The sequence below is a fragment of the Cupressus sempervirens genome, chromosome 7 (assembly GCF_028749045.1).
Source record: "Cupressus sempervirens isolate cs-2001-9-10 chromosome 7, ASM2874904v1, whole genome shotgun sequence".
Lineage (NCBI taxonomy): Eukaryota > Viridiplantae > Streptophyta > Pinopsida > Cupressales > Cupressaceae > Cupressus > Cupressus sempervirens.
In genome coordinates, this window is record NC_143124.1 from 883,313,657 (window position 1) to 883,328,149 (window position 14,493).

At 38.2% G+C, this 14,493-nt stretch overlaps 1 protein-coding gene and 1 pseudogene across 1 annotated transcript; both read left to right on the top strand.

Moving 5' to 3' along the window:
* The first annotated feature begins 10,518 nt into the window (after positions 1 to 10,518).
* On the top strand, positions 10,519 to 11,265 carry LOC149550309 (cysteine-rich repeat secretory protein 38-like; annotated as a pseudogene).
* Positions 11,266 to 13,196: 1,931 nt separating this feature from the next.
* Positions 13,197 to 14,091, top strand: LOC149550310 (antimicrobial ginkbilobin-2-like protein). The gene has a single exon (XM_089795069.1). The coding sequence runs from the start codon at positions 13,235 to 13,237 to the stop codon at positions 13,970 to 13,972; it is 738 nt and encodes a 245-aa protein (XP_089651195.1). The 5' UTR covers positions 13,197 to 13,234; the 3' UTR covers positions 13,973 to 14,091.
* The last annotated feature ends 402 nt before the right edge of the window (positions 14,092 to 14,493 follow it).

The window sequence follows — 14,493 nt, forward strand, 5'->3', positions numbered from 1 at the left end:
TCATAAAATATTCATTATTTTGGACAACTAAGTTAATCAAATTAATTAATTAGACTGCCACCGAAAATTGGGGACATGACAGTCCGCCCTTCCTAAAATTGCTTGTCCCCAAGCAATGGCTGAACCATAAACCAATCAGTATGCCTGGGTCCCAAATGTAAATCTGTATATCATCCCAATCCTCATCATGCTCTCGTGGAGAAATCATCAATACTAGTAGCTAAAAAACTGTACTCATCATCCAAACTGTTGGGCCCACTTGCCGTTGCACCAAAAGCCATGACTATTAGTGAACATGGAATGCCACATAATTAACCACCTGTGGGCAGGGGAGCGCCTCGCATCACCCAACAATCTCCCCCTCGACGCGCATACCAGGTGCTTACGCGGGTCGGGATGGCACCGGGGAGATTTGAACCCATGACCAAGCCAAAACCAGGCTCTGATACCAATTGTTGGGCCCATTTGCCATTGCACCAAAAGCCATGACTATTAGTGAACATGGAACGCCACATAATTAACCACCTGTGGGCAGGGGAGCGCGTCGCATCACCCAACACAAACAACTGACAACTCTGATGAAATCATCTGTAAACCAACTGTAGATGGCGATAGAAGAAACCTTCTTGTAGATCTCAACCCAACTGAAACATCAACTCTATCGAAATTCAAGCCCCTGTCAGAATGACACCTGCACCCAACTGCACTGTAGATATGACAACAGCCATAGGTACCTGAATCACCGCCATCAAATCCAATCTCTGAAAAACTATTCTAGGTGTGTCGATGCTGCAGGCTGAGTAACTTGCTACTACCAATTTTATTTTCAAAAGATGGTGCCAATCTATCCCCTAATGGATGGTAAGAAACTGGAGCCAATCTATATCTGCGTGAAAAAAAATCTTCTATCTCTGTGTCAAAAGAAAAATGATGAGCGTACCCTACCGCATAACGCTGATAAGAACCTCCAAACTCTGTTGCTGGCTCATCATCACTGAACTGGGAATCAACAGATGGCTCCAATTTATGACTCCGAGTGACTGTAGGTCAGATAGGACCCTGTGCACTCTGCTCAAAAAACCCCTCCTCAAGATCCCTGTGAGGTAGCATAGTAGAAAGGAGCCCTATAATCTTCTCAACCAATCTGCAAATAACACTAGTATCATGGATGAGAACACCTTCTGTCACTTTATGCGAGTCCAAATGAACACATGCACTATCCAGCAAATACTCCATAAACGGTTCAGTGCAGTAAAAATTATATGAGGAAACATTAACATACTCCCCTTTACACCACAACTGGTCCTCCTGTAAGGGTGGCGTACTCAACTGTACCACACTATCAACTATCTGTGAAGAATCAATCTGGAAACTTGACTCTACCGGTATCTCAAACTCATTAAAACCAACTTCTTCCAAACCTTGAACATGTGTGTCAGTCCCAACAACATGCTCCTCAGTAACGACTGCAGGAGTATACTCAGCACCAACCACCTCAATAGACAAATGAACTGGGTCTGGGGCTGGTTTTGACCGCAAATGCTCCAACTCCATGGTCACCTCCTTCAACTGAAACTGCAACTTCTGTAGATCCCGCTGTGTGTCCTCTAATGCCTCAGTAGTCGCTATGAGCTCTTGGGAAAGCTCACTCACCTCCTCTTCACGATCCAAGAGTGCCTCATATGCTGTACTCCCCCACTCAACCAAGTGATCACGGTCGACTACCAATCGTAAATAATCCTGCTTCAAAATCCGAACAGCTTCACGCAAGGCATGAATCTCTGCCAAAGAAAAGTAACCACCGTTGGACTCATCCATCATAGAAGTACCCCAACCAGTGACGGCCAACAACTGACAAGCAGTATCAAAATGCTCACAAGCGATAGCAATGTCTTGCTTACTAACTTTCAACTGGCTAGTCACATGATGGCTCTGGCTGAACTGTCTCCCATAAACCTCTTCTGGTGCGTTGTTTATAGGGGTATCCTCCAGTTTACTGGTTTCTAGAATATTGTCATCCATATCTTGCGAATTCTCTCCAAAATTCATATCCTCATCCGGAGTGTCAAAATCTATAGTACTGCCGTTAAACTCCCCTGTACCCAAAGAATTTGTCAAGGAAGCTGAATCTACAAAATTGTTCACTTCATCCTCCTGGATGTTATCAAGGCCAAAATGATCCTGGGACTCATCCATACACACTGTCAAATATGAAAAATCTTCAACACCTTCAAGCAAGAACGGTCGTCTGCATATATGAACCAAGCCCAACAATGGTGCATAAAAACTAATACCTATATCGGATGAGCTGCTGGCACACGGAAAGACAACACCGTATTCTTTGCTAATCAAATCCATGATAGCATCCAAATAATCATTGCTACCATAAAGTACTCTCTAGTCAACTAAATCCCAAATGCTGCTAAAACATTCTTGAGTCCATATCCGTAAACAAGGAACAGCTGGTAACTCAAGAAAACTACTTACCTGAGTAATGTGACCAATACCAACTAACTCCTCATATTTGTTTGACATTGTCCTTATATCCTGGATGCAAAATGAACGCGCAAAATTATCAACAATCACATATGGTCCGTCTACTATAGAAAGCTAAGTGTTAGACGTGCCAGATGAAACTAAGCTTAGCTCCATGCCATGCTCATTCCCATGTCTCTCCCAGTCTAGTAATGCCAAAGTTGCTCGAGTGTCCTCGAGCTCGCAAGAAAGCTTGACAACTTCCTCCTCCTTCCTCCTCAAGGCATCTGAATAGTCTTTGGCAAGTCTTAGAAGATGGTCACGATCTGATAGAAGATGTAAATCGCTCAACTTCGTCGTTCCCATTCCTTCACCAATTGCATGTAAGTCACAGTAAGAAGAATTTTCCTGAACTCCTTTATGTCTTCCTCGTAACTGAATCATCTGGATGTGCTCTTCTAACATCTCCCACATCCTGTCATGATGAGATAAAGAAGCCACAATACTATCTTTGCTTACCTTCAGCTGGCTGGACAAATCATGTGAAGTACTGCCATTCTCATCCTCATGTGACGAAGCATCTAACTGAGCTTGGTACTCTCTCTCAGCAAAATCATGAATACGCAGTGTTTTCTCATCTCTACCTAGTATCTCACCATCAACATCCTTATCATCATCTGAACTCACTTCCCTGTAATCATTGACTGTCGGAACCAAACCACCTTTAGTATCTGAGACATCACCCTTGGGAAACCTATATACAACTGTCTCAATTGAAGTATCAAGTTGACAGTTACTATCCATCAGCGTAATATCCTTCACCACTTCTTCCTGTGACCGAACTGAAGCCTCTGACCGGTTGCACACTTGTTTCTCGAATTCCTCGTTAAGGTTCCTAGTAACATCTCTCATTGTATCAGTCAACGCTTTGTGAGAAGATTTGACAAAATGAAATCCAGTTGATTTATTCACCTTAGCTGGGTTGGACAGCCTGTCAATCATACGGTGGTGCTTAACCAACAGTTCAGACATGTTATGTCTAATTTTTCTGAGCTCATCCTGAATGCCTAAATAGTCCTCCTTTCCACAATTCCGACTCTGAATACTATGTCTATTACTTGTCCAAGATTGTGTCCTCGGAGACTTTGTGCTGTACCTGGCCATCTTGGTTGAAGTAGAGTGCTGATCACTCATGTAATTCGGTTCTCACCCCACAGGATGGCAAGAAAAACCGCTCTGATACCACTGAAATAACCCGACAGGATTATTGCTTCTTAAACACCAAAATACTAAAACTTCAAGGGTTTGACATTTCGTCAAACAGTTTGCAATCCAACTCTGATACTACTTGCAAAAAAGATGATTATACAAGAAATGCAATGATAACTGGAGCACCAATAATATTAAACTCTTCGTAATAGTGCAATAATTACAGACCCAAGTATCAATAACAAGCTTACCATACGGGTAGTAATACAGGAAGAATAGAAATGCCTGATAATTTAATTGACTCTAAAGATCTATTGAGAACCTAGTTTTGTTTATGTCCTAGCCACGGCTCCCTCCAGTTGGTGATCCATCCTTGGTTGAATGCGAGCCTGCAAATAGTATCTTATACAAGAAATCAATGGCATTAACCTGAGGTTTCAACGAATGTACTTCTCCAAGTCCGACTGCAAGCCTGCTAATGTAGTTGTTGACGGGTTTGGGTCTGTTCCTGTTGACTCTCTACCAAATTGCGCTGAATGCTGTCTCCGATTCAGATATAAAGGTGAACTGGTCGGCTGAGTCACAATGGTGTCTGAAGATTGTTTCCAGCTATCCCGTGAGTTACTCAAAGTCTGATTATTGATTTCCAGAATGCAAACCTTGGATGCAATGTTAATGAATGGTTTTGATGAATGCCGACGGGTCTGTTAGATTAATATTCGAAATCCAACTGTCACGCGAATTCGTGTCCCCATGGTGTTGTTGAATCCCAAAATTTTGAACCTGTCCTTTTTAACTTTGGTGGAGCTACTGATAAAACTTGACCCAAAAAATAATGCTCAGTCCAAGCTCGTAGCTGGACGCAAAGGCAAATGAAGTTGTTATTTACTATTTGTGATAACTCCGTTCATCTGCAGTGATGTCAGCAAAAATCGGAAGACCATAATGCAAATCTGCTCCTATTTATGTCTGGCTCCGCTAACCCCTTTAGTCTGACGTGTTTCGGCTTTCATAAATCGAAAGTCATGAATATATTTCAGACTGCTCCTTTGGTTTTCAAGACGATTTCCATCTTTCGATTCCCTATCTTGCTGCTACGAATTTGCCCTGTACAGTAACACTCGGATGTATTGCCTGACTAGAGCGCTGGAAGATTGTGAGATCCTGATTCCACTCTTGCTGCAATTCGGGTCTCTAAATCGAGTCAAAGTAAACCTGGAATAGCTGCGGGTCCATGACAATAATAAACCCGACCACTAATATGACGGTGCAGGGAATGTCCCCAGCTCTAGCCGGCCTGATTACAGAGATTATGCATTTCAATGCAATCGATGTCCATTGGAGCTCGTTCCTCTAATCTCGATCTGTTCTCACTGTAACCTTCTATATAAACGCTAAAGAAATCTGCTTAATCTTCTCGCCAATAGATCTTGATGAAAAAATAATAAACTTCAAACCTTGCAAAGTGTAAATCTTCGAATATCAATCCTCAGAATGATCCTCCACAAATTTGGCCTTAAGCCACGAATAAACGCCCTGATGAAATGACTGAATGTCACCTCCAATCTGCAATAATTCAGATGATATTTCACACCCTCAAAATTGCGTACCTATTGAGAGTTATCGTTCTCAATGACCAACTGTGACAATTGCAGAAACCCTAGGTTCCACAATGCACCTGTGATTAAATCACAATCTGAAAACAAAAGAGAGATAAACAATTGCCTGATTCGAATGGAGCCCCGGGGTGCCTATTTATTCTTTCCTCTCCATCTTCTCCAGAGACTTCTAGAACATTTTTTGATCTTATCTCTTAAGTGACTTTATTAAATATTTTATAATCCAAGTCACTTTATTAAATTAATTAAATATAAAGTTATCTTTTAATATTAATTTATTTGATAACTTTATAAGTAATTAACTTAATATCATTTATTTATTTAATTAAAATGATTAATTAGTCATCCTCATAAAATATTCATTATTTTGGACAACTAAGTTAATCAAATTAATTAATTAGACTGCCACCGAAAATTTGGGACATGACAGTCCATAGTACATGGTTCTACGAATGTATCGTAAAATCCTTTTGGTAGCCAATCGATGAGTTTCTTTTGGTTTTTGCATAAATCTAGATACCAGATTGACTACAAAACAAATGTCTGGTCAAGAATGTGTTAGATAAACCAAGCTACCAACAAGCTATCTATATAAAGTAGCATCCACCTTCTTGGAAATACATTCTTTAGTAAGGTTAATTCTAGATTGAAAAGGAGTAGGGACTGGCTTACATTCAAGCATGTTAAATTTTTCTAAAAGATCCAAAGAATATTTTGCTTGAAAGATAAATAGCCCATCATGAAGTCTACTAATTTGCAAGCCAAGAAAATAATTTAGTTCACCCAAATCACTCATATGAAATGCCCCTTTAAGATTTGATTTCAAGTCATTAATTAACACAATATTTGGTCCAGCTATGAGTAAATCATCTGCATAAACTGCAACAAGAATAATTTCATTTTGCACTCTCTTCACATAAAGATTTGGATCTGACTTGCATTTTTGAAACCCATGAAGCTGAAAATACCTGTCAATCTTCTCATTCCATACTCTCAGTGCTTGTTTAAGCCCATAAAGTGACTTCTTTAATTTTCAAATAAGATTAGGATGTTGTTGATCAACAAAACCTGGTTGTTGTTCCATATATATTTCTTCATATAAATCTCCATTTAAGAAAGTATTTTTTACATACATTTGATGAATATGCCACCTAAGACTTGTAGCCAAAGAAAGAATAATTCTAACTGTATTCATTTTAATGATAGGAGCAAAAGTTTCTTCATAATCAACACCCTCTTTTTGATTAAATCCCTTAGCAACCAATCTAGATTTAAATTTTTCTATAGCACCATCTGATTTAAATTTTTTTTTATAAGCCCATTTGAAACCAATGAAATTCTTACCTTTGGGAAGTTCCACAAGTTCCCAAGTTTTATTTTTTACCAAAGCATCATATTCTTCTTCTAGAGCTTGCTCCCATTATTTCTTCCCTCTAGCTTCCTCATATGATCTTGGGTCATTTACTTGTAATACTTTGGCCATGAGAGCACTACCATTCCTCCCTTAGATCTTTGAGCCTTGCCTATATATTTCTTCAACACTCCTTGTCTTTTGTCTAGCTGAAAAGTCATCTTCTTCATCATCACTACCTATAGAAAATGTTTGATTACAAGCATTAGTTGTGTTATTTTCACAAGTATTTTCATCATTTGTAGAAGTGCACAACTCATCCTCATCAATTTAGTCTCCATTTCTTCCTAAAATATCTAAAAAATGAGAAGCATTTGTTGTTGTAGAGCAAGAAGGAGTGGTTGTAAGTTGTGAATGCTCATCAAACTTCACATCTCTACTAACAAAGACCTTGTTTCCTGTCAAATCATATAACCTATAAGCCTTTGATTCTTCACTATAACCCATAAAAAAACACTTATGACTTTTTGGTTCTAACTTTTCCCTTTGTGCATCAGGAATGTGTGCCCAAGCAATACACCCAAATACTTTAAAATATCCAATGTGAGGTTTCTTACCACTCCATGCTTCTTTAGGGGTGATATTTGTGAGAGCTTTGGTGGGGATTCTATTTATAATATGTGCAGCACAAGAAATAGCCAAACCCCAAAATTTATTATGTAAACTTTTAAAATGTAACATACAACGAGCCATTTCTAAGAGAGTTTTATTCATTCATTTAGCCACTCCATTTTGTTGAGGAGTATAAGGAACTGTTCTTTGCACCTTAATACAATAATTTTCACAAAATGACTCAAATGCATAATTACAATATTCACCTCCATTATCCGTCCTTAGACATTTAATTGTTTTGCCACTTTGATTTTCAACTAATGCCTTAAACTTTTGAAACACCTCAAACACTTCTTTTTTCCTTTCAAGAAAATAAACCCACACTCTCCTGCTATAATCATCAATAAAAGTGAGAAGGTACCTGGGACCTGAAAGTGAAGGATATCCTAGTTCACATAAATTACTATGAATGAGTTGTAGTGGATGGTTAGATCTCCATGCTTTACTTAAATCAAAAGGATCTCGATGATGTTTCCCTAACACACAACCTTCACACACACCTTCACAAGCTGAAATTTTTGTTAATCCTCTAACCATATCTTGTAATTTTCTATAATTTAAATGTCCAAGTCTAGCATGCCAAAGTTGTGACATATAATCAGTCTAAGCAATAAAAGCATGAGAGAGTTTATATTTGTCATCAAGAAACCCCACAAATTTAAATAGATTCTCTTCATGATCAACTCTACCAATAGCAATTATATTGCTTGGGTCTTTTCTATTTCTAACAATAACTTGATCATCATTGACAACAAACTCATATCCAGCTTGAACTATTTTGTATACTGAAATAAGATTCACCCCCAATCCTTCAACCAATAAAAAAAATTTCAAAGACCCATTGGTTACATTAACAGTTCCTGTTCCTAAAACTAAAAGTTTCATTTTATTTCCAATAGAAATTTCTTGATCTGAATTCTTCCCTTTATAAAAATCAATAAACAAAGATCTATGAGATGATGCCCTGGAATCTAAAATCCATTCTTTATTAGAATCTAAAGCAAATTATCCCCCCTTAACACCAGATTTACTCTTGGGTGTAGCAATTACCTCCTCATTTGATTTCTCTTGCCTTTTTAAAGAGATAGCTATGAAACTATGTTTATCCTTCTTTCCATCCTTAAACCTTTCTTGCTTGGGCTTATATTGCTGCCTTTCAATGTTCCTCTTCTTCAAACAAAACTTCTCCATGTGCGCCTCCACAATACCTACAAATAAAGGGCTTTCTTCCAGCTTGCTTTTCTGCACCATAATTTTCAAAAAAATGGTTAGAACCTTCATTGCTTTGAAATTTATTATTTCCTTTCCAATTATTTTTTCCATCATTTCTTAAAAAATTATTGTTGGCTATATATGCATGATTCTTCTTAATATGCCCTTCTTTAATAAGTTGAACTTCTTCATCTAAAACATATTTGTAAAATTGATCAAAATTTTGCTGGGGGGTATTGGGATTTAGTTAAAGAACCCTTTTCCTTGATTCCTTAAATACTTTATATGGCTGGGGACGCTTACTTTCAACCATTGCAATCAACTAAAAATCTTTTTTTGCATATCTAGCACCTATTTTTTTAGTTGAGCATTTAAAAAAGTAACTTCATTGAAGTAATCAGACATTTTTTCAAAATCTGATGGATCTAAATTCATCAATTTTTCTTCTATACTAAACATGCTAGCAATGTCTGCATCTTTATAATCTTTTTCTAAAGTCCCCCATAGCTCTATTGGGTTATTAATATCAACAAATCTTCTATTTAGATTGGAGCTCAAAGCTTTACCAATAATACCTCTAGCTTGCTCCAACTTATATTTCCACAACTCTTTTTCTTTATCAGTTTGTTGAGGTTCCCCAATTTCTTTATTTACTATCCTCCATAAAGCCTTCTCTCTTAGAGCATCCTTGACTGCAATCTTCCAATCTGCAAAACCACTTCCATCAAAGATAGGCCAAACTTCATTTGAAGAACCCATGTTAGCAAAAAAATCAGCTTTCAAACAAATCTAGCAATACTCCAAAAGCATAACAGCCCTGCAACAAATTATCACTCCAAAAATATATCAAGCCTACAAACAAACCATTTCCATCAATATATTTGCTTGCAACAAAACCCTCTAGCAATATTTCTAGCTGAATTTCTAAATGAATCTCCAGCTGATCCTGGCTAAACTAGGCTCTGATACCATGATGAAATTTGAAATATAAAAATAGTACACAGCTATATTAAGAAATAAACACTGAATAGATAAGCATATTTTATTCACTAAACTGATTGCTTACAAACGTATGCAATGGTCTCTATATATAGAGAGCCTATGATATAAGGGCATTAATAACAGATTTTTCTAGAGGAAGATGTCGATAATGTTGTATGACCTAGTATCAAGTAAGTCATTTCTATCTGTTCCCAATTTTACAGGAAATGTGTGGCACGACAGGTAGTTCAGCATAGATATGATTTTTGACTGGTTCTAATCAGTTATAACAGCATGGGCATGGTTGTTGACTGTGTCTAACACTAATTCGGGTGTGCAATCCACATTTCATTTTTCCTTGACTCTCTTGCATCGTGATGATGGATCATGTGGAATGATCCAAAACTTTGATGACAAAAAACCTTACACAATCATTTCCAGAAAACTAATAAAACACTTCTCTTTTTCAAAAGCTAGACTAATATTTTAATCAACCGTCATAAAAATAACTGGTAGGGCAAGTAGTTCTGGGTCAAATTGTTTAGCGGATGCTTCATCTAGCAGCTAAGATTTCCGCATTAGTCGAATCTAGGAAGGAGGGGGTGGAGGGTGTGGCTTTGCTAACAGTATACGCTTGAAATGAGATATACCCAAATATGATAACTTTAGGTGAGATGCCAACCATACCGAACCTGATCAAGTCAAAACAATCAGCGAGTCAAACCTTAGTCCCACTTTTATAGAATGAAAAAATCGACTGGATAGTGGTGGGCATCGATCCATGTGAAATGTTTAGCAAAGCCCATGGAGATGGCAAAGCTTTGACACAGCAAGGCACCGACTCTTTGGATTTGAGCTGCACATTTGAAGATTCTATGGATTGAAGTCAATTATTTTGGTGCACTTAAAGCTGGTTCATACTCCGCTCATTTTCGATCTATCTTTAAGCCGAATCGCTCATAGCATTCAAGCACATCTTCTCTTCTAAAAATAGCAAAAATGCATTTCTCAACGACTGCATCAAAGACAATGCCGCTATACTTGGCGGCTTTGCTAGTGTTGTGGACAATTACGACTGTGTCATCATCGACAGAAGGTGAGATATACACACTATGTAATGTGGAAAAGTACTCCAATGGCTCCAAATTTGATAGGAATTTAGGGGCGCTCTTTAAAACGTTGACAGAGAAAGTAGCGTGCGCGGGCTTCGCCGCTTCGGTTTATGGCGGGAAGCCGAACCAGCTGTCTGGATGGCTTCAGTGCAGAGGAGATTTGTCTCCCGCCGACTGCACCGCATGTTTTGAGGAGGCAATGAAGGCCGTCCACGGCGGCTGTCCCAACACCGTCGGTGCCCGGGTTTAGCTGGAGCATTGCTTTCTTCGCTATGAAAATTACAACTTTCTCTCGCAGCTGGACACAAATCTCATCTACGACCTCGTCAACGTCAATAACAATACAGACGTCGACTTTAATGATAACACTCGTAGTCTTTTGGCGGTTCTGTTAAGAAAGTCCCTTGGCAGCCCTATCAAGTTCACCATGGGATCGTCTGTTGTTTCTTCCAATTTGACCATCTATGGAATGGAGATGTGCTGGCGAGATATGTCCAAGAAAGACTGCATGGCCTGTCTTTCCAACGGAATTGAGAAGCTGTTTGGCTGCTGCAGCGAAAGAGTGGGTGTTCGGGTGTTCATGGGTAGCTGCACCTTGCGCTATGAGACCTACGACTTTACCAAGCACTATTAAGACTTTCCCCCAGTTATGCGACTCACTTTTTCTTTTTTGTATATGTGGTGAGCATGGGAACGTACTCGCCAAATAAAGTAATAATAATAAGAATAATAATAAAACAACAAGTGAGATCGTTGTTTGACCTTAACAAAATATGTGTTGCAGAAATTTTCCTTGAGTCTTCATAATATTCTTAGATGGGTTTTTAAAGTAACAAAAGAAGATTGTTAGAATATACAGTGACAATAGATATAACTATCTATGTGCCAGAAGATATATAGATATTAGTAAATTATTTATTAGCAATCACACCTTTGTGTTTACCTGAAAATATATTGAAGATTAATTTGGAAAAAATATAAAATGGAAGAGAAGTATATATAAATTAGATCCTCTAAATATATTTATTTACTATCTAATTTAGATTTATGCTATATCTCTATGCCATGCTTATTACATAAAGGTGAAGTTACTAGTTTAATCCAAGTAGTTTATATTAAGTATTTTTATAGAAGTTGTTCTCAAGAGTTCTATCAATAGTTGAGAACGTTTAAAATGTCAAGACAACCATTGAATAGATTGTGGCCACTCATTTCATACTCTACATGGATTCAAAAGTGTTCTTCCCGAGCTTGAAGCTTGATTACCCTCATATAAGTTAGCATTTCATTAGTCACTTTCATTTGAAGGTTGCACATTTTCACCAATTGAATCCCCATACTATGATGAAGAGGTAAGGAAAAAATGATAAAGAGAAAGACAAAGATGAAGATGGAGATAAATATGGAGGAGAGGGATAGGTAGAGAAGAGAAGGGTTAGATAAAGAGATGAACAAAGGGAGTAGATTAGTAGAGATAAATATATGTAGAGGAGATATAAGGAAAGAATGAGAGGGAGAGATCAAAAATAAAACTAGAGAGAAGCACTAATATTAATAATATTTTGTAATAATTTTAACAAAATTGTACACATTTTCTAAAATAAGTGGTTATATAATATTATTAATAATATATTTTTTAAAACCTACTTAGAAGTAGTGCAAGGCATCATTTTCTTGCATTCTTATCCTAAATGCATGCAAATTTTGTGTGTGTAGGTGTGATATATGCAAACCATCCAAGGAAATATAGATAATAATAAATGGGCATCCTTGTTGATCAATATTGTGTATGCAGACTTAATGCTATTTAAATGGATTCGACATTTGATTCATTGGTGGTTAAGTTTTATGCTCTGTGAGTAAGAAAAATAGATGATTTCACTTGTAGTGATCTATCAATCCACTTTCCTTTGAATATATATAAATTTATACATTTTGTGAGGTGAGAAACCAAATAGGCATTCTCATATGCAAGTTTGGTTAATCTATGAAGTTCTGTTGATAAATGAGCAATTATGTTTAGACGAGGATTATAAGAGATGCTGTCATTGGTAGCGCTAAAAGGAACAATGATGTCTCAAAGGAACAATGTCAGATCAGGTTGGATGAATGTCGATCTCTACTAATCAGATGAACAATGTTGCATATTGGAAGTCGCTGCAGATATCAATGGTCTTCGATGTGAAAATGTTTCCTCGTTAGTGGTTGTATAAATTTATCAATATTCAAACCTAAAAGATTATCACAAATCACCTGCTCATTAATTTCAACTTCAATTCAAGTTTTAATTTTGTAGAAGCAAACAGAACAAATTCAGAATAACAAATTCAGCACCCAAATGGGTTCTGAGTTTGCAAGCCGTCCACGCAAAAGCGTTGACGGCGCACGTAGTTCGCCACGTTGGCAAGGATCAAGTTTGGAAAATCCCGCGTAATCTTTCGTCACGGGTTCGAATTATGCTTAGAAGCTTCTTCGAATTTTAAAGGTATGCAACAACGACGTCACTTATTGCCCGTTCAGAATCCACTTAGTCTCCTCCTTATAATATGCTGAATTGCTCCTAGTGTTGAACCATAGCTTCTTCTACTGTCTAATCTCCCAAAATGTATTTCTCGGCGACTGCAACAACAAGAGTGCCGCTGTATCTGGCGGCTCTACTTATATCCTCTGTCGTTCTGGTTGAGTCCTCTGACGAGGAGGGCGAGATATACGCAGCATGTAATGTGGAGAAGTACTCCAACGGCTCACAGTTTGATACCGACCTGGGGGAGCTCTTAAAAAATCTGACAGAGAAAGCAGCCAACGTCGGCTTCGGCGCTTCCGTTGATGGGAATCAACCGTCGGGTCGCCTCCAGTGCAGAGGAGATTTGTCTCCCGCCGAATGCGCCACGTGTTCAGCGGAGGCAGTGAAGGTCGTCCGCCGCGACTGCCCAAACGCCATTGGCGCTCGTGTCCAGCTAGAGCATTGCTTCCTTCGCTACGAGAATTACACCTTTCTCTCCGTTCTGGACACCAACTTCTGGTATGGCCTCGTCAACGTCAAGAACGACACGGACGCCCACTTTAATGCTGTCGTTAAAGACGTGTTGGCAGATCTGTCGAGCAAGGCTCCCGCCAGCCCTATAAAGTTCGCCTTGGGGTCGTCTGCTGTTTCTTCAGATGTGACCATCTATGGAATGGAGATGTGCTGGCGAGATATGTCCACGAAAGACTGTGCGGCTTGCCTTTCAAAGGGAATTGATGAGCTCTTTGACTGCTGCGCCCAAAGACTCGGTGTTCAGGTTTTCATGGGCAGCTGCACCCTGCGCTATGAGATCTATCCCTTTGCGGACAAGCATTAGACTTTAGACCAGTCTCTCTGTATGTGAGATGCTTCACCACAAAGCATGTGAAGCATATTCGCTGAATAAAGCAATAATAAACATAATAATATCAGAAGCATCTCATGGTCTTATAAAAATCAATATTTCAATGCTTGACAGATGGATGCCACACCCTCTCAATAAAAGAATATTTCTTGATTAGCAAGAGAGGTGGAATCTATATAAGGATTATATATAAAAATTCCATTACAAAAGATTATTATATTCTGAGATAGCAAGCACTGAATTCTATTTGGTTGAATTAATTTTCCGTCCTTCCACTTATATAGTGCGATAGGGAGCTGCAAATGCTTTTACAATGCATTAGATAAGAATAATCATAATCTGTGGATTGATTCTTTACTGAGTCGTGTAAATGCAATTTTAATAATAAGTTGGAGAGTGATGGAAAAATGATATTTTATTGGAGAGCAGTCTGTTGCGCCTATTGAATTTTACTACAAATTCTATTGTATCTCAGAATCTTAGGTTTTAAGTTT

Coding starts and splice junctions, on each gene's coding strand:
- LOC149550310 (XM_089795069.1), top strand. CDS start 13,235: ATGTATTTCTCGGCGACTGCAACAACAAGAGTGCCGCTGTATCTGGCG.